Source organism: Stegostoma tigrinum, chromosome 10, assembly GCF_030684315.1.
Source record: "Stegostoma tigrinum isolate sSteTig4 chromosome 10, sSteTig4.hap1, whole genome shotgun sequence".
Classification (NCBI taxonomy): domain Eukaryota; kingdom Metazoa; phylum Chordata; class Chondrichthyes; order Orectolobiformes; family Stegostomatidae; genus Stegostoma; species Stegostoma tigrinum.
The window spans coordinates 59,630,141-59,653,685 of NC_081363.1; the positions used below are offsets into that span (position 1 = coordinate 59,630,141).

General features: G+C 39.9%; 1 protein-coding gene across 5 annotated transcripts in view; it reads right to left on the reverse strand.

Annotated features, from left to right (window-relative positions):
* Window positions 1-23,545, reverse strand: part of LOC125455634 (neuronal PAS domain-containing protein 3) — a 1,150,912-nt gene that overhangs the window by 554,904 nt on the left and 572,463 nt on the right. For all 5 annotated transcript variants that reach the window (XM_048537891.2, XM_048537893.2, XM_048537892.2 and 2 more), the window contains one exon: window positions 23,249-23,331. In XM_048537891.2, coding sequence (XP_048393848.1) covers window positions 23,249-23,331 — 83 coding nt within the window. The remainder of the gene's footprint in view (window positions 1-23,248; window positions 23,332-23,545) is intronic.

The following is a 23,545-nucleotide window of genomic DNA, read 5'->3' on the forward strand; positions in this document are numbered from 1 at the left end:
GGGGAGTTGAAGTGGTTTGTGACTGGGGGATGTAGTCATTTGTCACGTATCAAGCGTAGGTGTACCACAAAGTGGTCTCCAAGCCTCCTTATGCTTGTGCATAAGCAAGCTCTAAAGTTGGAACAGAATGGGTAGGGTAGGTAGGTTTTGATGTTTACCAATGGCACCATGGCAGTGGAGGTGCTCATTGTCACCAGCCAGTTCCAATGTGATCAGAGGCGTGTCCAACAAGGAAAGCCTTCCATGGAACCCAATAAAGGCTGTCAGGTTTCACTTGGTGGGCATGCACTATGATGGTGAGCTAATCTTGACATGCAAAAATGTTATGGAAGCAGGAACTGGCTCTGTGCAGGTGGCTGATCTACTAGTTTGCTAGTAGCTGGCAAAATGATATAGAAGTGGGAGGACATCAGACACCTGCCCTAAAGTCTTGCCATGCAATTTTGGCACATTTCCTCTTGTCCTGTCCTCAAGGGCCCAGAAAATTCTGGCTGATACATTTTGGGAGTTGGACTATCAGAACTTGTTCACAGACAGCTTATTTAAATCAGTAGGGTCTGGAGATGTTGCTAATGTTATCTCCTCATGCCTAAAAGGAGTCACTGGTATGGAAACTGAGCAACTTTGGCAGTCTTGTCTTCATGCTTCTGTGTGGTTGTAGATTTTGTTATAGCAGTGGGATACATCGAACACTGTCTCCAAGATGAAATACAGCAATCTTTATCACAGCTCCCAGCTGAGGTGGATTTGGAGACAGTGCTCCCTGAGGACCCTTGGTGGATGCAGCTACCTGTTGAAAAATCTCTTTCTCCTCCTTCTGCAAACAAAGTCCCCTCATTACTGCCTGTGAAAATCATCCTGCATTGCAAAAGGTGTTTTAAGATGTTTTAAGCCTGTTAATATGGGCTTCATTATTGAAGCAGCCTTTTTCCAACACACACACCAACTCCTCTGACTTCCCTATCAAGATGCAGCATTACTTTCAATCAAAAATCATGCAGAGCTCCTCCAATAACTCAGTACACCTATTAACACGACCATTTAAAGAAAGTCAAAAAGAATTCCTCTTGCAGATGATGAATACTGACTTGGGTGTGTTTAAGAGAGCACATTAACTGAGAAAACATTGTCCAAAATAGCAGCTTATGTAATACGTCAGCAGTCCAGACGTCATGGCCTGCCCCATCTGCTTGCTTCCAACATATGCAACATTCTATTGTCCATGAAATTGGGGTATAAGAAAAGAAGTCACATATGGTTGAAAGCATGTGTCTGGTCCCAGAGCTACTGTTGCCACAAAAGCCACTTCATTACCAAAGTCTTGAAGCATTCGGAGTTCTTACAGCCAGTCAGTTACCTTACCTGGTCACAAAAAGTCAGAGCAAATCAAATTTCCCTCCTACAAATGCAAGTATATGGCTGAAAATCTGTGGTTTCTGGAAATTATTGTACTTCTAACTAATGATACAAGTTTAGTATTGCGAGTGTATTTGCTTATTGGAGAATGATCACATCCATACACGATGCACATGATATGAACAGAAAATTTACTTTCATTTTGCTTTAGCTGCTTCAAGAAGTAGAATTATACAGTTTTAAAGTCATGCACTTCATGGAATATCTGCGAAATGAAGCAATTAAGTCACCTGAACTGACCTTCAACTGAATTGAATTGAAAGGAATAAAATTTGTTTAAAAATACAAATATTCTGTTATATTAATTATATTACATCAATGTGTAGGAATTGTTGGAGAAGTAAAGGCAAATAAACAGCATCCAACATTATTTTGTTAAAACAAAATCATTTAGGAAGAAATGTGCATTGAGCTCAGACTCAACACAATTTGATGGCCTATTTGTGGTACCCAATGTTAGCCAGGACAAAACCATGAAAAGTGCAACCTCCAGAATAAAATTAAATGCATGTCATAAAGGTGACCCATTCACCACCAAGTATGTGAAATTATCATACACAGGAGATGTAAATTTCTTAATGCTCACTCGCCTATCTGGTTTTGAAGTCTTTAGTTAAAAATGATAATTTCAGTATAGACAGCTTGATTTATTCTACATGGGTTTCAAAAAATTTGCCTCAATCTATGTTCAGATAACCAATGCAGTTATTTTAGTTTCATGTTTCCTCCTGCTTCTAAAACATTTTTGTCCATAGAAGGCTTAAGAGAAAAAAAATCAGATGAAAGTAGTTAAAATCCAATAATCCATACTCACCGTGACCATAACAAATGAAATAAGTATTTAAAAGCCATTCTCTGAGATTAACCAGCAATCTCAAAAAATAATCATTGTTTTGCATCCATTGTTGGCTCATTTCAGCTACATTAATCACATCAGACCAAACACTTTTAAATGTCATCTCTGAAACTTTTGTAATCCATTAAAATGAAGATTAATGGGGATTGTTCGCTGAGAACAAGCCCCTTCCTTCAAAGGCAATGTTTCAGCAATCTTCAAGAATGTTCTAATGTTAATTATGATTCTTCACAACTTGTCAACAATTTGACCTGCTGTCAACCATGACCATCTGCTACAAAATCCATTTACTGTCTCAAAATTGTAATTAATAGAACTGGAATGTGACATTTTTGAAATGCAGTACTGTATATGATACCACCTTTTGAAAAGGCCACAAAATACACGGATCTTTCAATGATTGGGAAATTTAAAGAGAACACAATCCATGGAGAATACAATATGGAAGAATGAAGAGGAATCATAGTCTTCATTCTTGGGTTTTCTCACCTCTAAGTGGTACATCAAGGGCCTTCAATCATTTCCCAGGAATTATAATGACATCTGTACTGCTGGTTATTCAGACAAGTAGGAACAGTAGCAGAAGCCTTGTTTCCTTGTCATCAGCTGCAATGGTAGGGTAGTTAATCTTCAATCATTTCAGTTTGGGGCAGGATCATGACAGAGAGATAACACTGACTAATTGTCTTATTATTTCTGCTATTGTAATGTTCCATTTGAAGAAAAGATATAATCAAAAATTCTGAGATGAACAAACAAATAGTTCAGGAAACAAACTATGTCATCAAAGCAATTGAAATGGCAAAGCAAAATGTAACAGAAAATAAATATATCAGCCCGATTTCGGAGGTCAGACTGTGTGTATGTATGGAGACAATAAAAAAAAGCAAGTTTGAAGATAAAATAGAAAATAACAAGTTTTTGTAAAATCTAAATTCAGAAGTTCTCACCACATTCTGTCAGTTTATACACTACCTAAAGGGCTGATATTAACAATTAGATCGGTTTACAGTGAGGAGGCCAACAATAGTGACACCCTGTATCAATCTCATTCGGACCAACTACGTAAAGGAATCCTGAAAAGGGTCAGAAATGAATCATTGTAGAAGTGAAAAGACAGCCATAAACTTCACAGAAACAAAGTTGATGGAAAAGCTCAGCAGTTTTGGCAGTATCTGTGGAGGAAAAAACAGAGTTAATGTTTTCGGTCTGGTGACCATTCCTCAGAACAGAGGAATTTCTGAGGAAAGATCACCGGTCCTGAAACATTAGCTGTTTTTTTTTCCTTCACAGATGCTGCCAGACCTGTTGAACTTTTCCAGCAACTTTGTTTTTGTTCCTGATTTACAGTATCCACAGCTCTTTCATTTTTTTTTAATACAAAATTCATAGATGTAGTCACAATCTGGAAAACCTGCACTGCATTTCTGACGTACCTGTGGATAGTAACACCTATTCACCTTTTCGGTTCTGGGTTATGCCTTTAATTTCCAAAGAGTCCAATGGGAATGTCTCAGGAGAGGGCACCAGAGAAGGGCAAAGACTCCTCAGAGTACAGCATTTCCCCGAGGATGCACCCTCCACCAGCTTAGAGAAATGTACCGAGGTAAAGTTGTCAAGGAATTTGGTTGGGCTGTCCTATGTTGAAGCATCAGTTGAGTATATGGTGGAGATAAGGGCAATGGAGAGTGAGAGGTTACTGGACTATCCAAGTTCTGGTTACTTGGGCATAGATGCTGAGCTTCAGCAACTGATGATCAGAAGCATGACACTAGATCAGAAGCAGAAACTATGTGAAGTCTGTCAGCAATTCCAATTATCTATGAACACTGGGAGGAGGATTGAAGGAGTTGATCCCTAGCATGAGTGCCATGACATCTCAAGCTTTCACACCGATGTCTGTATCCACGAAAAGATTGGCCACTTGAGAATCATAAGACACATTTGGAACAGATTGCTTCCCGGTCCTCACCATAGGCATGTACACTCAGGCTGTAAAAATGAGGAAAACCGTATGTTTGCTTGTTAGCGTCTCAATGAAGTACCACTGGGTTCTCTCCAGCTCTTGGTTAGCAAAGAAGTGTAGATGGTTTATGAAAGAACAAGAAAAAAAAGGTACAAATTGACCCAACACAGAAAGAATGGTGATATATTTCACAGACGGGATAGCATTGGCTTTGAAGGGAACTTGTAGATGGTTGTGTTTCTATTGTCAGTTGCCCTTGGCTTAGAAGGTAGAAATGGTGTGGGTACAGAAGATGCTGTCTGTGTGGCCTTGATGAATTTCTGCAGTGCATCTTGTAGACAATACACACTGATGTAACTGAACAGCTAAGATGGAGAGGCTGGCTGTTTGTGGATGTGGTGCCAATCAAGCAGGCTGCCTTGTCCTGGTCAGTATCAGGCTTCATGTGTGCTGGTGCACTTATCCAGGCAAGTGGAGAGTATCCCATCACATTCCTGGCTTGTGCCTTGTATACTGTGGACAGGTCTTTAGGAGTCAGCAAGTGCTTTACTAGCTGCAGGATTCCTTGCCTTTGACCAGTACTTCAAACCACTGTATTTATGTGGCTTTCACAGTTCAATTTCTGATCAATGGTCACTTCCAGGGTATTGATAGCAGGAGATTCAACGATAGTAATAACATTGAATGTCAAGGGATATTGGTTAGCTTCTTTTTTGTTGGGGTGGTTATTTCCTTGTATTTCGGTGGTGCAAATACTACTTGTTGCTTTTCAGCCAAGGTTGGGTATTGTCTACATTTTGTTGTATTTGGGCATGGATTGTTTCCATATCTGAGGTGTCACAAGGGAACTGAACATGGTATGATCATAAGAAAATGTCCCCACTTCTGATCTTATATTGGGGAAGAGGTCATTTATGAAACAACCGAAGATTCTTAGGCCAAGAACTTCACCCTTGGGAACTCCTGTAGAGATGTCCTGGAGATTGGATGACTGAACTCAAACAATCATAGGCATCTTTCTTTGTGCCAGGTATGACTTGAATCAGTGGAGAATTTTCTCTGGATTTCCATTCACTCCAGTATTTGCTTAGGCTCCTTGATGCCACACTGGTTCAAATGTGACCTTAATATCAAGGGAATTCATTTCACCCCTCACATCCATAATCCAGCTCTTATGCAATGTTTGACCAAGGCTATACTGAGTTCAGGAACAAAACCAATCGAGTTTTTCCAATAAAGTTATTAAAATTTTAATTCCAGGTATTTACTTAATTCAAGTTCCACCGAATGCAGTGGTGGCATTCAAACCTGAGTGCCCAGAACACCACCTGAATCTCTGAATTACGAGTCCTCTACTACACTTGCAGTTGCACTTATCTGTTTAACACTGTGTTACATTGCCACATTTCTATTTAATGCTTTTGATTATGCATTGCAGATCTGTTTGTGTTAAGGTTTGGTGGAGATAAGGCAGGCTGGGTGGTGGATTCACAATGGGACCAGGAATCATGGGTAGAATTTTGCTATTCCTGGTGTGACAATAAAGATGGAAAAACACAAAGAACTAAAAAAAGACATCAGATTCTTGATATTGAGAAAAAGTTTCTCAAAATCATCAAGCCTTAAATTCACAAATCTCACCATTGTGCGGGAATCTTTATTCCATTCATCTGTATCTCATTAAAGCCCTGACTCACCTTATTCATATATTACTTCCAATTTTATTCTCCTTCAGAAAGAAAAAAATAGATGGCATAAACTGTAGACATGAATCAGAGTGGGTACCTGGTGGCTGCAGCTTGCCAAATGCTTTTCCCATCATCATGCAAATTTTTCTTCAGAACAATGTCCCTGCATGCTCCATGGCTACCAACCTCTCTGATCCTTGTCTACCAAAGAAATAATATTAATATTTGTACTAAGGGACAAAATGGAAACAGGGAAAACTGAAAGATCATTGGCATCACATGGACAGCAACAGGCAAGGGAACATGAAAGAAGGGGGAAATTTGTGCACCACAGGCATAACTTATTTGCAAGCACACTAAAACAAAGTTGGAACAACGTTATGCTTGATCGAAACTCAACTGTGCAATAGCTACACAAAATGACGGCATCACGTGTGGACTGGATAGAATAGGGTACTGTTTGCTTTTTTTAAGGTGAGAGAATGGACACCATCTCAAGGCAATTGCAATAAACATGCCTCTACTGATTCAGAAATGCCACCCACCTGACTTCAATTTGAAGTTCATCAACATATTCATACTTCAAGAATGCATTATAATAAATGAAAAATTATGGTCTCAAATAATCATACCACATTGTGCACATCAATTGCCTAATTGTCATGTTAGCTAAATGACTGAACTTGTCACCAGGCATGTAAAAGCAAAGTTTGAAATTCCCATTTTATGAGCCCATTCTATAGCAAGATCTTCAGGGCAATCCTTCGCACTTGCCACATTTGCACACCGAACCAGAAGTAAGTAAAGTCAGAAGTCACACAATAAACTTCACCCGAAGGAGCACAGCTCTGAAAGCTTGTGATTTCAAATAAACTTATTGGACTATAACTTGGTGTCATGTGATTTCTGACTTTGTCCACCTCCGTCCAACACCGGCACCTCCACATCATAAGTAAGCACAGCATGGTCTATGATATGGAAGTGAGCTTTATCATTGCAGGAGGCTATCAAGACAGATTACTGGCAGAATTATATTTCCAATACAGCTCAAAACTTTTGGCTGTGCAATGTTTGACTGGATAAGATCACATAGATTTTCTCTTTATGGAGGCATGATTTCGATCTCCTTGCAAAGCCTGTATGTCACACTGTGCAAAGCATAACCTGAGGTTTGATGCAATGAATGTGGGGGCTCATAAGTTCCTTGAACAAAATTATATTATTTTCCTAGTAGTCCACAGATTAACGGCTCATAGGTTTTACATGGAAATAATCCCCCCAATAATCATAACCTTGGTGCAGAGAGTAGTAAATGAATGGAACGCTTTTCCTGCAACTGTAGTAGATTCGCCAACTTTAGGTACATTTAAGTCGTCATTGGATAAGCATATGGGCGTACATGGAATAGTGTAGGTTAGATGGGCTTCAGATCGGTATGACAGGTCGGCACAACATCGAGGGCCGAAGGGCCTGTACTGTGCTGTGATGTTCTATGTTCTATGCAACTCGGAAAATAACATTGAAAGAGACAGCAATTATGACTTCATCAGCAAACCCAGAAACCTTCAGTATTTGCTGCCTTCAGATGGAAAAGTACAAGTGAAGAACCATCAAGGAAGTGGAAAAGTATGTAGGGGTCCCACATCTACAGGCCCCACTGTTATTTTCTTAAACTGTTCAGTAAACAGTGCAGGTGCTATTTAATGACAACCTGGCCCATCTACCCTGACCTGTGTCGTCACTGGAGCAGGACCTGCACTCAGATGGACTGGATGTCTACATCACAGCTGCCTTGAAATTTTATGTCAGCCAATCATTTTAATGAAGAACTGGGGTCCTGTGTGGCATCAGCACACTTTAGCAAAGGAAGCAAGACAGAGGCAGTTCAGCCATGTTGTGCTTGAAAGAAGAAAGTTGTGGCTGGATGGCTACACTTGGATGTTACAAGTATTATAAGTATGAATGTTGAGTTAACTGCATGGATTGGCACATGGAACAGTGATATTGTTATCATCAGAGAGATGTGGTTGGAGGAGAGCAGGATTGGTAATGCAGCATTTTGGACACAGGATCTTCACGCAGGACAGGGGAAGCTGTAAAAGGGGAGGTGGTGTCACACTATTAATTAGGGAGTCAGTTACTGCAGTAAGGAGGGATGATATCTTGGGATGCTTTGTGTTTAATGCTTAGAAGTAAAAAAAAAGGGGACACTATCGGCAGGCAATAGAGGAGCAAATATATGCTATAGAAAGGATGTCATAAAACTTCAAAGGGTTCATAAAAGATTTACTCGGATGTTACCAGGGTTGAAGGGTTTGAGCTTTATGGAGAGGCTGAATAGGCTGGTGCTATTTTCCCTAAAGTGTTGGAGGCTGAGTGGTGATCTGACAGAGCCTTATAAAATCATTAGGGGCATGGATAAGGTGAATAGCCAAGATCTTTTCCCCAGGTGGGGAAGTCCAAAACAAGAGGGCAAAGCTTTAAGGAGAGAGGGGAAAGACTTAAAAGGGACCTAACAGGGAACTTATTCACACAGAGGGTGGCGCATGTGCGGAATGAGCTGCCAGAAGTGGTGGAGGCTGGTACAATTACAACATTGAAAAGGCATCTGGATGGGTACATGAATAGGAAGGATTTAGAGGTATATGGACCAAATGCTGGCAAATGGGGTTAGATTAATTTAGGATATCTCGTCAGCATTGATGTGTTGGACTGAAGGAACTGTTTCCATGCTGTACAGCTGAACAACTCTGAAATTTACTGAGGTGTGTAAAAATAATATAGGGGTGTTTAGATTAGGGGATTTCAACTTCCATATCCATGAATTAGGACCATCAAAGCATAAAAAAGTTTAAATGGCAGTTGCTGGAAATCTGAACCAAAAACAGAAATTGCTAGGAAAACTTAAGGCTGGCAGAATCGGTGGAGAGAAAGAGGAAGGAATGTTTTGAGTCTAGTGACCCTTATTCAGAAAAAGGAGGGCCCATTAATCACCAAATGTGCGGAACCGAGGATATCGGTAGGGTGATAAGGGAATATTTACTTCTGTCTTTACTCATGAGGAACAGGGTGTCGGTACAGAATCTGAGAAGAGGTACTGTGAGGGTCTTGAACAGATTAACATCGCAAGTAAGAAGGTATTGGAAATTTTGGCCAGTTTGAAAGTGAACCGATGCCCCCAAACCTGGATGAGTTGTGCCACAGACAGCTACGGAGACAATGGAAGAAATTACTAAGGAACTACTCCAAATTTTGAATTCCTCTCTGACCACAGGAGAGGTGCCAGAGGATTGGAGGGCAATTGAAGATGGGAATAGTCAGCATGGCTTTGTCAGAGAGAGGTCATTTCATACAAATTTAACTGAAATTTTTGAGGAGGTAACCAGGTGTGTAGATGACCATAGTGCAGTTGATGTAGTTTAAATGGACTTTAGTAAAGCCTTTGACAAGGTATCTCGTGGGAGACTGCTAAAGTAAGTAAAAGCGCATGGGATCCAGAGCAATGTGGCAAGTTGGATCCAAAATTGGCTTAGGGGAAGGAGACAGATGATAGCCTTTTTGTGTGATTGGAAGTTGGTGCCCAGTTGTGTACAACAGTTGGATCCTTTATTGTTCATTATACAAAAATGGTATCAATTAGAATATGGGGATAAGAAGCAAGTTTATGAAAATTTGTCATGTGGTTATGAGTAAGGAAGAAGGTCTTAGGTTACAGGAAAATCTAGATGGGCTGGTGAGATGGGTGCATCAGTGGCAGATAGGTTTTAACCCTGATATGTGTGAAATCATGCACTTTGGAAGCAGTAACGAGATGAGGGAATACTCAATGATGGTAAGAAAGGTCAGAGAAACAGATCCCTGAAAGTGGAAGAACAAGTTAATAGGGTGATTGAGACAGCATGCAGGATACTTATAATCTGTGCCACAACTGATAAATGTAAGGACAGAGAGATTATGTTGGAGCTGTTGGTTAGGCCACAACTGGAGAGCTGTGTGCAGTTCTGGTCACCATGCTACCGGTAGGAAGAAGCTATGCTGGAGGAGGTGCAGGGAATATTCACTAGGATATTGCCTGTGTTGGAGCATGTTAGCTAGAAAGACAATCTGGATAGAATTAGATTGCTCCATTACTGTGGCCCAGGTGTCAAAACCTCATTTTAATTGGGCCTATGGTGTGTTCCACTGTGACCCAGATGGAAACATGTATTGCACCGTCTTCATCAGTCTGTGTATTTTGTAATGGTACTACGGGACGTGTTTGGAGGGGCACCCTTGTCTCACAGCAGCCATCCCCTTATGGCCCAAGGACCTTGAAAGGAGACAGGAACCTGTGGGTTACCAAGTTTTTCAAATTCCCAGGACAGCTGGCATAGACATCCAACATTTGACAACGATGGTCACATTTAATTTGAACATTAATGGGTTGTAAGTCTTTTCAGTTGATGAATTTTGGAATTTGGTCATAGGACATTCTCCTTCTTGCGATCCATTTGATGGTAAATTTGATTTCTTTGAGTGAACCTACTTGAAGTATTTACACAGTATATTTCCTACTGGTCATTAGGTAAAAAGTAGCAGTTAGTGAATTAACGCATTAACTAAGTTTATGGAGGAAGCTCTGAAAACTTCAGTCAGCATATCATAACTGAGTGCTATGTAGTAAAGTCTGTCAAAAATGGAATCTCCTTTTAAAAGTTCAATCATCAGTTGCTCTTCAATTATTCAGACTGCATGTAGACTGCTAAGTTGCCCTGAAATGCCCGAGAATCCAATAAGGCAACGTTAACCCTGCAAGAGGCAGCACTTCATGCAGCTGTTCTCAGCAGACCAATGAGCTGTGAGGGAGACTGGATATTTAAATTTTCCATTGCACATCTCCCTGCCTTGAATGGAAGTGTACTGTTTTGTAAAGCTCCTCGCAAAGATGTGTGAATAATGTCCGTTTCTGTACAGTCACTCACAAGGTGGATAGACATGTGCAATAATTTGTTCAGGCCAGGCCCTAGTAACTTCCTTCAGCCTCAGTTGTAAAGTACATAGACGTCTGCAATCCTTGAACCTTAATATTAAGGGCTACAGCCAAAACAGAGAATATCTATATTCAAGAAGTCAGTTGCTTGTGAGAGATAAGCAATGCTTGGTGATTGCACCTTGATTCTTCCTTGGCATGTTTGTTAAAGTTGCTCACCCCTCATATAAACGTGAGTTAGCCTGATACAGCAGCACAAGTTATACGACAGCAGACATTTTAACAGTGCAAGTGTACATAGAATCATAGAAGCCCTGTAGTGTGGCAAGAGGCCATTTAGCCCATCTGGTCTGCACCAACCCTCCGAGGATCATCCCACTCAGGCCCTATCCCCAGAACCCTGTATTTCTCATGGCTAATCCACTTATCCTACACATTCCTAGACAGTACAGGGCACGTAAAACAGATGAAGTTAAATCCTTCAGTGATAACGCTTTAAGGATAATCCTTCAAAGAATACAGAAATTAGTTATTTGCTCTCCTAAACACTGTATATGGCATTAAGTACTGTAAAAAGCCCCTTATCAATAACTTCATTGGTAAGTACATAATACATTGAGAGCCAACACAAACACTCTAGGGAGGCATAATCTTTTAGAACATCAAAAGGGAACAAATGTGTTCATGGACTGGGCGGATAGATGGCAAATGAATTTCAATGCAGAGAAGTGGGAGGCAATGCACTTTGGTACAACATAAATGGAGAGACAGTATATTTTAAAGGTGTGCAGGGGCAGAGAGCCCTGCCTGCATGTGTATATAAGCCAGTGAAAGTGGCAGAGAAGATAGAGAGCTGTTGAAAAAACATACAAATCTGGAGATGGGCAAAGTTGCCCAATCTCAGCTGTCTTGTTTGTGTACTGAATAGGACCTTTTGCTGAGTTCAAAAGGAAGTATGCGAGCCTGAGAGGGCTGACTAGTCCAGGCAGTCCTTCCAGTGTATGGACGATATTGCCATTTTGCGCTTGGATCTGCTTTCAGTGTGCAGACTCATGAGCATCTGTGTCCAGTTCGAACTGTCCATTGGAACCAAGGTAGATCAATGCAAGAGTGAGGCAATGTCCTTTAGGAACTGGGCTGACCAATTCTTTATCCCTAACACCGTCATCTCAGACCATCTGAAGAATGCTAGCTATACAGTTCAGAGGGCCAGGGAAAATGCAAAAAGTTGGGAGGAACATATTGCCAAAATGTGGCAGAATCTGGGAGCAATGCTCCCTTTCCACTGTGGGTAAAACCTCACACCTGATTACCAGTTATGTTGGTGTTGTTGTAGGTCTGGCTCATTCCCTAAACCTGTGCTTTTGCAGTCACTCACACCGTCCATCTTCCGCTTCATCTGGAGGTCAAAGATGGACCATGTCTGCTGGGACCCTACGTATAAAGGTCTGGATAAAGGGAGGGAAAGACAGGCCAAATGTTGCCCTCAATATGACAGCCACCTTTGTGTGTGGTTGTATCACAGATCCTCAATGTGCAACACCAAGTGTACTATGTACTAAGGTTCTGCCTGTCCCCAGGACTGGTGTGGATTTGTTGCTGCAGAATGCTCCAAGATGTTGGAACGCTCCAAATCTCCTGTCCTTCGTCAAAAACAAAAATTGAAAACTGAAGCACCTTCGACCACAAATCCATCAGGAAGTGGTCAGCATGCAGTGTCCTTCAGACCCTGCAGAAAAAGGAGAGGGTGGATCCTGTTGCGTGGTTCCCTGAGCGGATCAGCAAAGTCATTTAGCAGAATACCTCATCACCGAAACTTTTCAACAAGCACCCAGACATAGCTTGGTTGTGCAGAGCAGGGCACTGTTGTCCGATCCTTCATGCACGCCCAGTCTCTGTGTGCCAATGTGCACTGCCCTCGAAGTGGCTGCAATGACAAAGAGACTGTCACACATCTCCTTCTGGAATGTGTCTTTGCAAAGGAAATCTGGAGAAATGCAATGGTTTTTGTCAAAGTTTGTTCCGAGCTGCTCAGTGATGTAGGAGTCTGTGCTCTACAGGCTGTTCCGCAAGTTGCACACAGAGATGAAGAGCAGCTGTTCCTAAAGCACCATTAACTTGATGAGAGACACTTTTTGGTCTGCCCAAAACTTTTTGGTCTTCCAGTCTAAAGAGTTGGCCCAGACCGAGTGTTACAGGCTGACCCATTCCAAGGTTTAGGATTATGTATGTAGAGGCAAACAAAAGCTTGGGGCAGTTGCTACAAAGGCACAGTAGGGTAAGACCACTGTCTAAGGTGTTTTTGCCAAAGAGCAGGCCATCTTGTTGCCTCAATGAATATAAATAGTGTCCTGCTAAGTAAGAAATGCCTCTGCTTTTGCAACTGCAGGGAATGACAAATTCTAATGTTTGCATTGATTTATATGCAAAGACTGCACAGTACCTGTGAATGCAGACAAATTTCTTTTATAAAAAAAGTGCATTTTCACAACAAAACAGCATATAGTGTCCTAAACTTTAAAAGCAGCATATTTTACAATGTCTCCAGTTAGGGAAAGTTAAACATTTTCTCATGCTTATTTCTGACTGCTAATCAGTAATTGCAGAATTGGTGAGGGGAAATAAGCTTGTATCTGGTGATCCCCATGATAGCTCATCATTCGTCACTATCCAAGTTTATGTTCAGAATGACCACTTGGACTAAAAGAAATGACTGCTACCATCTGTATACCCATGCCTGACATGCACATCCAAAAACAAGAATAAAAAGCTGTAAAGAACATAAGCAAGAATTGGAATGTATAATTGATAGTGTAATTTTAAGCAAAATGCTGCAAATGAATTGTAGAAGAAAGTAAAAGATGATATTGGGGGTGAATAATTAGGATCTGGAATGCAGTGCCAGAGATTGTGGTAGAAGTAAATTCAAATCATGGCTTCAAAAGGTTATTCATTTGAATCACAGAATTTTACAGTACGGAAGGATATCTGTACTGGTCCCAGAAAGAGCTACTCAGCCCTATATTGTAGAACCCTAAGTTCATCACTTTCAAAAATATATTGGCTTCTTTTGAAACCGGTTATGGAATCTGCCTCTACCACTCTCCAAGGCAGTGCAAGTCCTAACAGCTCTCTGAATAAAGAAATTTCTCAACTCATTCCTAGTTCTCTTGCTGTCAATCGTGAAATTGTGACCCCCTAGTTAATGATATGCCAACTAATGGAAGCAGAATATCCCTCTTTACCTGGCAAAATTGTTCATAATTTTGGACACGGCGATAAAGTCACCTCTTAATCTTCTGTGCTCCATGGAGAATAAGCACAGTTTCTCTCATCTTTCCTTCTATCTAAAATATATCATTCTTGGTATCATTCCAGTAAATCTCCTTTGTGTTGTCCCCAGGGCTTTAAACATTCATCCTTAAATAAGATGCCTGAAACTGAATATAATATTCCAAACGTGGTCTGATCAAAGGTTTGTTGAGGTGTAGCATCATTTCCTTGCTTTATACTGTAGGTTTCTACTTATAAACCTGGGTATTCTATAAGCATTCTCAGCAACTGTTTCAACTTATCTGGCCACCTTCAGAAAATTATGTGCTGGTACCCCAAGGTCCCTCTGCCCCTGTATTCCCCTCAAAACTGTACCATTGAGCTCGTATTTTCTTTCCACATTTCATCTACCAAAATGTATTACCTTATGCTTCTCTGCATTAATCTTTATTCAAATTATCTGGATCCTTTTGTAAAATGTATTCATACACGGGTTGCAGACAATGCAAAGGAATCCAGTATTTATAGCCTGTATCTAATTCCCCGTGAGAAAGGCAATACAAAGCTGGTACTGATACAAGGGTTGAAAGGCCCTTGTAACAATGCTCTAACCATGCAATTATTCTATGCTACAAATACATTTCATGACAAAATTTGTTGAGCCTTAAAATATGGACAACATTTTTCTGCAATGAAACACAAATAAAATTGTTGTATTTGATGCAAGACTCTGAGTTAATTTTGTGCTACTTTGCCACGTACCTACCAACTACTCTGCCACCAATAGAACATGGTTTGCAGCGGTTCAAGAAGACAGGTCACCATAATCTTCTCAAGTATAACTAGGGACAGACAATAAGTGCTGGCCCAGCCAACAATGCCTATACCCGACAAGAGAATTTTAGTAAAATGTTCAGTGATTTGCAATCTATTAAATGAATAAATATAGTTATGAATAAGATCTGCGTCATTTAAATATCTGATCAGTAGTACAATGAACATTAAAATAAGTCTGAGGTTGAATAATTGATATGTACACCATTTATAGCTCTCACCAATATTCTTGCACTCAGATTCAACAAAACAGCATACTACACTGTCATACATACAGGAAATGCATTGATTCAGCTCTTCAACTGGCTTAACTGTCAGTAGATTAACAAACAAAATAGTCCATTTGCTTGTGCTTGGTGTATCAGAGCACAAATTCATAATATTGAAGAATCTAGAGGGCAATAACTTACATGATGAACATTGTATTATATGTAATTATTTATTATGATTTATCAATCAGGAGAAAAGTAAACAATCTGCTTTGCCAACTAAGAAAATTTATTTTAGTCTGTGAATTCTATCTTGTGTGATGAAACAATGAGATTTATATACATTTGTTTTAATGTTGTTTACTGTGGGGTTGATTTCTTGGAATTCTAGATTAAACGTAAAGGCTTTGTGTGTTTGCGGTTACCAATTAGCGAGAAGAAGTTATGCAGAGTTTCTAATACCAAGAATGCTTAGCAGGGAGAACTTGCCAAACTCTGATGTTCATTTTTAGTCTGTGTTAGGATGTTGTTCGAAAGAGAAGCATGTACAAAGCTCTGAAGTGCCGAGAATGCTTTTTCACAGAATAAAGTATGTTAAGCAGTATTCCTAAGAAAATGAGTTTTAAGTAATGAAATCATCATAGAATAATGTTACTATTAATACCAGACCAGAGTTCGTGTAAAAGAAGTGAAGTTTTGAAGTTGCATTGAGGATAGTATAACAGATAGTATAGAAAGAAGCCAAGTCAAAACCATAATAATACTAATTAACAAAGAATTATTCACAGTTTCAGCAGATAATCTGAAATTTTAAAACGTCAGCACAATCAAATTATCAGAAGAGAAAAGACTTTCTCCTTTCCTTGGAAATAAGGTTTCTAGATTACGCTAGAAATACAGCACTAGATGTTTTAAGAATTGCAATAGCTGTTAAAAGCCATGCCAGACAGTCCTGGTTCTGATACAAAACAGTGTTTGGTTTATTTCTACTGCATGCTTAAAAGATCTTTGAATCTATGTTTAAGGGAACAGAGTACTTTTTCTTGCTTTTATTAATTTCTGTTGTTAATAAACTTTTGTTTTGTTCTTGTGTTAAAGTAAAGAATATAATATTGCATGTGTTTCCGTATAAAATCATTTCAGTAACAGAATGATTTTAAAAATTATGATCTATTCAGTCAGGTTCATGTAGGGGATCTGATTTGTCCAGTACTAACATCAATTGAGCATCACCCCATAACAATTAGAACCGCTAAATTATAATCCTAGTTCGGAGCTCTCTCCCCTTTGAAAAGGATTAACATTCACTCATAAACATTTGCTGCCAACAAATCAGAACTATTTTCTTCAGGAATTTTCCTGATATTTGTTTCAAATTCAGTATCATATAGTTGTAACGTACAATGTGGTCTCATTGACATGAAACACAAATGCAGTTCCAGTCTGTTGCATTTTGTATTCCTTACCATCCTAATCCTCCACTCCATCCTCGAGCAGGGGACATAAAATTTGTCAATTCTGAAAGAGACATCGACCTGATCAATTTAATTTCATTGATCATGTTGGTCTTGGTAAGTCATACTCAGTCCACTGACAGATCCCAATAGTCATTACATACTGGAATGATGGAAACTTGAAGCAAAAAAAATGATCATTGAAGCTCAGTTTGAGTTCCATCAGGAACACTTGGGGTTGGAACCCATTACAGCTTTGATCCAGATATGGTTAAACAAACTGAATTCCAGGCGTGAGGTGAGAATAACTTCCTTTCACACAACATTTCTCTGATTGTATCATTAAGGAGCCCTCATGAAGTAAAATCAATGAAAATCAGCAGAAAAGCTTTCCACTAGCTGCAGTTAAACCTAGCAGATGGAAGATTGCTGTTTTATACGGGAGGTCAGTCACCTTAGGACCAAGGCATCATTCAGGGGTTGCTTTGGTTAGCATCCTACATTCAACTATTTCTACTCAATTATCAGTGAACCTCTCTCCATCGTGAGATAGCATGCGGGCTCCTCATTAATAATTGCCATGCTTAGCTTTATTCGCAGACAATAAAACTTCAGGAAACTAAACATTCAATACCTGCGTGCAGTAAGAATTGTCATACTGGTTACATTGACTATATGAGCCATATAAATACTGTGGTTACAAAAGCAAGTCAGAAATGAGGAAGCTTACAGTAGCTAACTCCCCTACTGATGCCCCAAAGTGCTTCTACCATCTACAAAGCAGAAGTCAAGGGTGTGTTAGAATACTCCACAATTGCCTGGGTGAGTGCAGCTCCAACAACATTGAAGAAATAGTTACTATCCCACTCAGCAAAGCAGCCCACTTGACTGGCAACCTATCCACAAATAGTCATTCCTCTACCAGAGACACTCAGCAGCAACAGTTTATGCCATCTACAAGGTGCAATGTGAAAAAATCACCATCCATCAACACCATTCAAACCAGCAACCAGCCATTTGGGGTGGCACGGTGGCTCAGTGGATAACACTGCTGCCTCATAGCACCAGGGCCCTGGGTTCAATTCCATCTTCAGGTGACTGTCTGTGTGGAGTTTGCACATTTTCCCCATGTCGGCATGGGGTTCCTCTGGGTGCTCTGGTTTCCTCCCACAATCCAAAAATGTGCAGGTTGGGTGGACTGGCCTGCTAAATTATCCATAGAATCCAGGGATGTGAAGATTAGGGGGATGGGTCTGGGTGCGATGTTCTGAGTGTCAGTGTGGACTTGTTGGGCCAAAGGGCCTGTTTCCACATTGTATGGATTCTATGATATGACATAGATAGATGGGGATCACAACCACCTGCAAGTTGCCCTTCAAGCCATTCACTGTCTGACTTGGAAATGTATCACTTTTCCTTCAGTGTTGCTGGGGCAAAATTCTCTAACACCCTCCCTAACAGCATTGTGGATCCTCCTTTAGAAAAGAGACTGCAATGGTTCAGGAAGGTAGCTCACTACCAACTTCTTAAGGGCAACTACAGGCGGACAATAAATCCCAGCCCAGCCAGCAATGCCCATATTCAATGAATGAAAAAAAATCTACCGAGTACGGTGTACAGAGCATCTACTGAAGGAAGGAAGGTGGAGGAAGAAATATGCAGAGAAATGAAGGAACTAAAAGAAAAACACAGAATGTGGGGATTGCAATATTAATTTTATGTTAATAATGATTTAATTGGACTGAAGAGTGAAGCAATGAATATAATGCAAGATTCTTTTCTAAACCAATATGTGAAAATGCCAACAACAGATTTGCTATTAAATCTAATATTGGAGAACGAACCAGAGCAGATAACAGAAGTAAACATAGGGGGACATCATAGTTACTACAATGCACTACACTTTATAGAGAAGAACATTAATATGGCGAAAACTAAATTGTAGATTGGAGAAAAGCTGATTTTGAAGGGCTGAGAATATAACTTGGTAAAATAAAATGGACAACTACATTGATAAATAAGGATTTACATCAGAAATGAAACAAAGTTAAAGAAAAAGGGTCCAGAGAGAGCAAGGAAAACAAATTCTGCAAAATGGAAAGAATAAAGAAAAAAATTGCAAAACTCCATGGAAGGATGAAAACATAAAGGGACAATTAAAAGTTTATTTTAAGTACATAGGTAACAAAGCAGCGCATGATAACAGAAAACAGGAAACAATTAAGAGAAAAGTAAAAAAAATTAGTAAAATGAATATGAGCTATCAAATTAAATTATCAAGGAACATAAAATAAAATTACAATATGTTTTATGCCAGAGACCCAGGCTAATACCCTGGATAACAAAGTGTGGAGCTGGATGAACACAGCAGGCCAAACAGCATCTCAGGAGCACAAAAGCTGACGTTTCAGGCCTAGACCCTTCATCAGAGAGGCCCTCTCTGATGAAGGGTCTAGGCCCGGAATGTCAGCTTTTGTGCTCTTGAGATGCTGCTTGGCCTGCTGTGTTCATCCAGCTCCACACTTTGTTATCTTGGATTCTCCAGCATCTGCAGTTCCCATTATCACTAATACCCTGGACACAGATTTAATGTCACCATGTAAGCTGATTTAATTTAAAATCGATAAATTAAGTTTAGAAGTCTAGAACTGAAAACTAATTTCAGTATGGCAGCATAAATAAGCATTCATTGTTGTAAGCATCTATCTGGCTCACTCATGCACTTTAGGAATGGAAATCTGCCATGATTATCTGATATGGCCTACATGTGACTTCCAGCCTACTGTAATGGAGTGAAAATAAAATATATATTTTAGAATGGCAGAAGTCAGAAAGAGTTTATCCATAAAGACGAATACTGGATCCTCTTCTGTTCATAATTTGTATTAACTTTGGAATTCTTAAACTTGTACATAAAATGATAAACAAACAAACAACCAGGCTTGGACGGAAAAGGGACAAGCAGCATTCATATCACAACAAATTGAGTTTCCAATCACGTCATTACAAAATGCAACATTACTGTTACCATTTCCACTGCCTGACTCCAAGTCTCCATACGTTTACTTGCTGCTGACCAGGTGCCGGCCGAGTCCAGCCACAAATCAAGCGCAGTCGGAGTCCTGTGGTGGAGCAGACAGAACGGGCGAAGCCCTGCGGAATAACAAGCATGGGATAAGACCTGCGGCAGAGTGGAGTGAACGGGCTGAGTACCGTGGCAGAGCAGGCAGGGGCCCAGGTCTTGCAATGGTGGCAGAGTGAATGGGTCGTATCCAGCAGCGGACCGAATGGGCTGATTCCCAGGGCAGTGGTGGAGTGAGTCCTGGATGGAGGCCGGCATGTGGAGGCAACATGGCTTTGTGTCCTTGTAGGTGGCTGGTTGTTGGTTTGGATGGTGTTGCCTAAAAACTCTTGGTGACTTTTCACATTGCACCTTGTAGATGGCACAAACTGCTACTGCTGTGCGTCGGTGGTAGAGGAGTGATATTTGTGAATGTGTTGTCGATCAAGCGGGTTGCTATGTCCTGGATAGTGACAATCTTCTTTAGTGTTGTTGGAGCTGCATTTATCCGGGCAAGTGTGGAGTATTCCACCACACCCTTGACTTCTGTTTTGTAGATGGTAGAAGCGTTTTCGGGCATCAGTAGGGGCGTTCGCCACTGCAAGCTTCCTTGCTTCTGACCTACTTTTATAGCCACAGTGTTTATGTGGCTTATTTAATTCAATTTCTGGTCAATGGGCTGACAGGCACGGATTGGAACTTAAGTGACTTATCACTTATTATCATTCTGGGCTCTTTCAACTGTTCCCATTTGAATCTTCTTTTTTACTCTGTAACTACACTTAAAGTACCATTATCTTAGGTACAGAGGAACTAGGTAATGCCAACAGGCAACACGTGACAACAAAGACTATTCTATTATATATAAATAACACAAAAACAGGCCATTTGGCGCAGTGAATTCATACTGCTGCTTACAGTCCACTCCAGCCTCTTCCTTTCTTTCCTCATCAAAATAAGAATTTGCAACCGTCCATTCCGCTCTTCCTTATTAACCTGTCCAGCCTCAACTGCATCTAGATGGCTCACTTCAACAATTCCCTATGGGTATTTCTCCATTCTGAAGAGGGGAGCTCAAGAAAATTAAAATCAGCCATGTAGTGGTACTGGGCAAATTGTTGGATCTGCTGGTGGACAACTCCCTGGTCCAGATGGATTTCATCCTAGGGTCTTAAAATAAACATTTACTGAAATAGTTGATGTGTTGGTTTTAAGTGCGCAATTTTACCTAGATTCTCTACTTCTACTAACAGTGAATGCAATCTGGTTGTTTAAAAAGAGAGGAAGACAAATAAAGAAAGTACTGGCCAATTAGTTTTAACATTTGTAATACAGAAGATGTTAGAAGCTATTATTACTTACACTAAAGCAGGGCACAAAGAAATGTTCAAGATAGCCAGGCAAAGCCAACATGTTTTTGTGAACAAAGAAATGCATTGTCTTGGAGTTCTTTGACAAAATAATTATTGTGGTGAATAAAGAGCAATCAGTGGACGTACAGTACTTGGATTTCCAAAATGTTATCAATGCTATTGCAGATAATTAAAACTCAGTGTACAATGAGTAGCATATTACATGGAAATAATAATATTAGCAACTAACAGGAAATACACAGTCATGGAAACAATGCTACAACATCTTCTAGTTTATATAAATAACTTGAATGAAAGGACCAGAAGCATGCCTGCTAAATTTGCCAATGACGCAAGATAGATAAGAAAGCAAATTGTGAAAAGGTCAGAAAGAGGCTATGAAGGGTTACATACCAGGCAATTGAGTGGGAAAGATCTGGCAAATGGAGTACAATGTGGGAAAATGGGAAGATTTGGCAAGAAGAATAAAAAATAAACAGTTTCTAAATGGTGTCAGAGATAATGGGAACTGCAGATGCTGGAGAATCCAAGATAGCAAAGTGTGGATCTAGATGAACACAGCAGGCCAAGCAGCATCTCAGGAGTTCTAAATGGTGGAAGTTTGTGGGGCTCTGGGGTGAAAAACGACATGTGTTCTAGTGCATGAATTGCATAAAGGATAGAATGCAGGTACAGGAAATAATTAAAAAAGGTAGGAATATTATAATTTATTGCTTGGAGAATTAAAAACAAAAGGAAGGTTGTCATGCTTCTTTCAAGCAGGACAATGATGAGACCACAAAAATAGATTGCTGGACAATCTCAGTGGGTCTGGCAGCACCTGAGAAGAGAAAATCAGAACTGGAGGAAGGGTCACCAGACCCAAAATATTAACTGATTTCTCTTTGTAGATGCTGCCAGGCCCACTAAGCTTTTCCAGCAATCTCTATTTTTGTTTCTGATTTACAGCATCTGTAGTTCTTTCAGTTTCTATAGATGAGACCACATCTGGAGTATAGTGGACAGTATTGGTCTCTTCATTTGAAAAAGAATGCAGTGCATTGAAACCCATTCTGGGAAGGTTTACCAAATGAACAGTTAGTCTGGGTGGATTGTCCTATTAGAAAAACTTTGACAAGCTAGCTTGCATGGACTGGTGTTTATATGAGCAAGAGGCAACGTGATTGAAAAATAGAAGATCCTGAGGGATCTTGCCAGGGTGAACATGGAAAGGACATTTATTCTCATGGAAGGATCCAGAATTAGTGCCATTATTTAAAAATAAAGAGATTTTTCAAATAAAACCGTATAAGGGGAACTTTTTCTTTACTTAGGGAAGATCATGGTTCTTTGGGACTTTTCCTTGAAAGGTGGGGGAAGCTGTGTCTATGAATAGTCTCTAAGGCAGAGACCATTCTTGATAAGTTTGGAGGTGAAATATTATCGGAGTAGGTGGGAATGTGAAGTATTCAGATCGGCCACTATCTTATTGAATGGCAGGGCAAGCTCAAGCAGTCGAGTGGCGTACTTCTGTTCTTAAATTTATTTGTTTTTATACAGATCTCTACAATTGTCCAATCCTGATCTGCTGTGCATTCCTGATTCCTATATGTTAGGTTAAATGTTTTCAGCCATCTAAGCCCAATACAATGAAATGTCTCCCTCTTTATCTCCTCTTTTCGTTTAAAAGCTCACCTCCCTGGTATTTTCCTGATGATATTTCCTTCAACGACTTTGCCAAAAATGCTTACATTGATTATTTTTAAGCGCTTCACTACATTAAATGTGCTTGATAGAAGGAAGTGCTTGCTGAATCTCAGTAGATAAAACCTTCATCAGAGCATTTGTATAATTAGCAAAAATGTTTTCAATAATCAAAATGTTTCTTTTGACAGACGTGTTGTAACAAAAAGTCAAGAGAACTCAAAAGAAGTCAAAGCTAACTGTACGAATTGTCGCCGTGCTAACCAGAAACCAATAACTATGTATAGTGAAATATCCACAGTGGAATAAAACAATTCATACTCAAACTATGCCAGGTCAATGGGAACTAAAAGTATTACATCTAAATCTGTGATGACAAGTTTTAACAAAATAACTAATCTGTAACCAGTGAATGAATCATTATCAGTGACATAAGTAAGTAACCCCAATTTGTTGCATCACTTACCTGAAGAATATGGCTTCCCAAATTCTGTTCGAACACATTAATGGCCACGGAGCTTGGACTTCTCCTGCGCTGTGTTCCTAAAGCTAAATAAAGGAGGAAAAATAGTAATTATTGGAAGGTTTATTCAAACTACCACTAATACTCCCAGGTATTAGTTGATGATAGTTCAATATTAATTTTGAGGAACATTACAGATATATCACTAAATTTGACAAAACGTTTGGCAGGAATATAAATTGGATTGTCTTGCTTCATGTTGCAGCTAACATTTTCTCTGGGAACACACATGGAGTGATC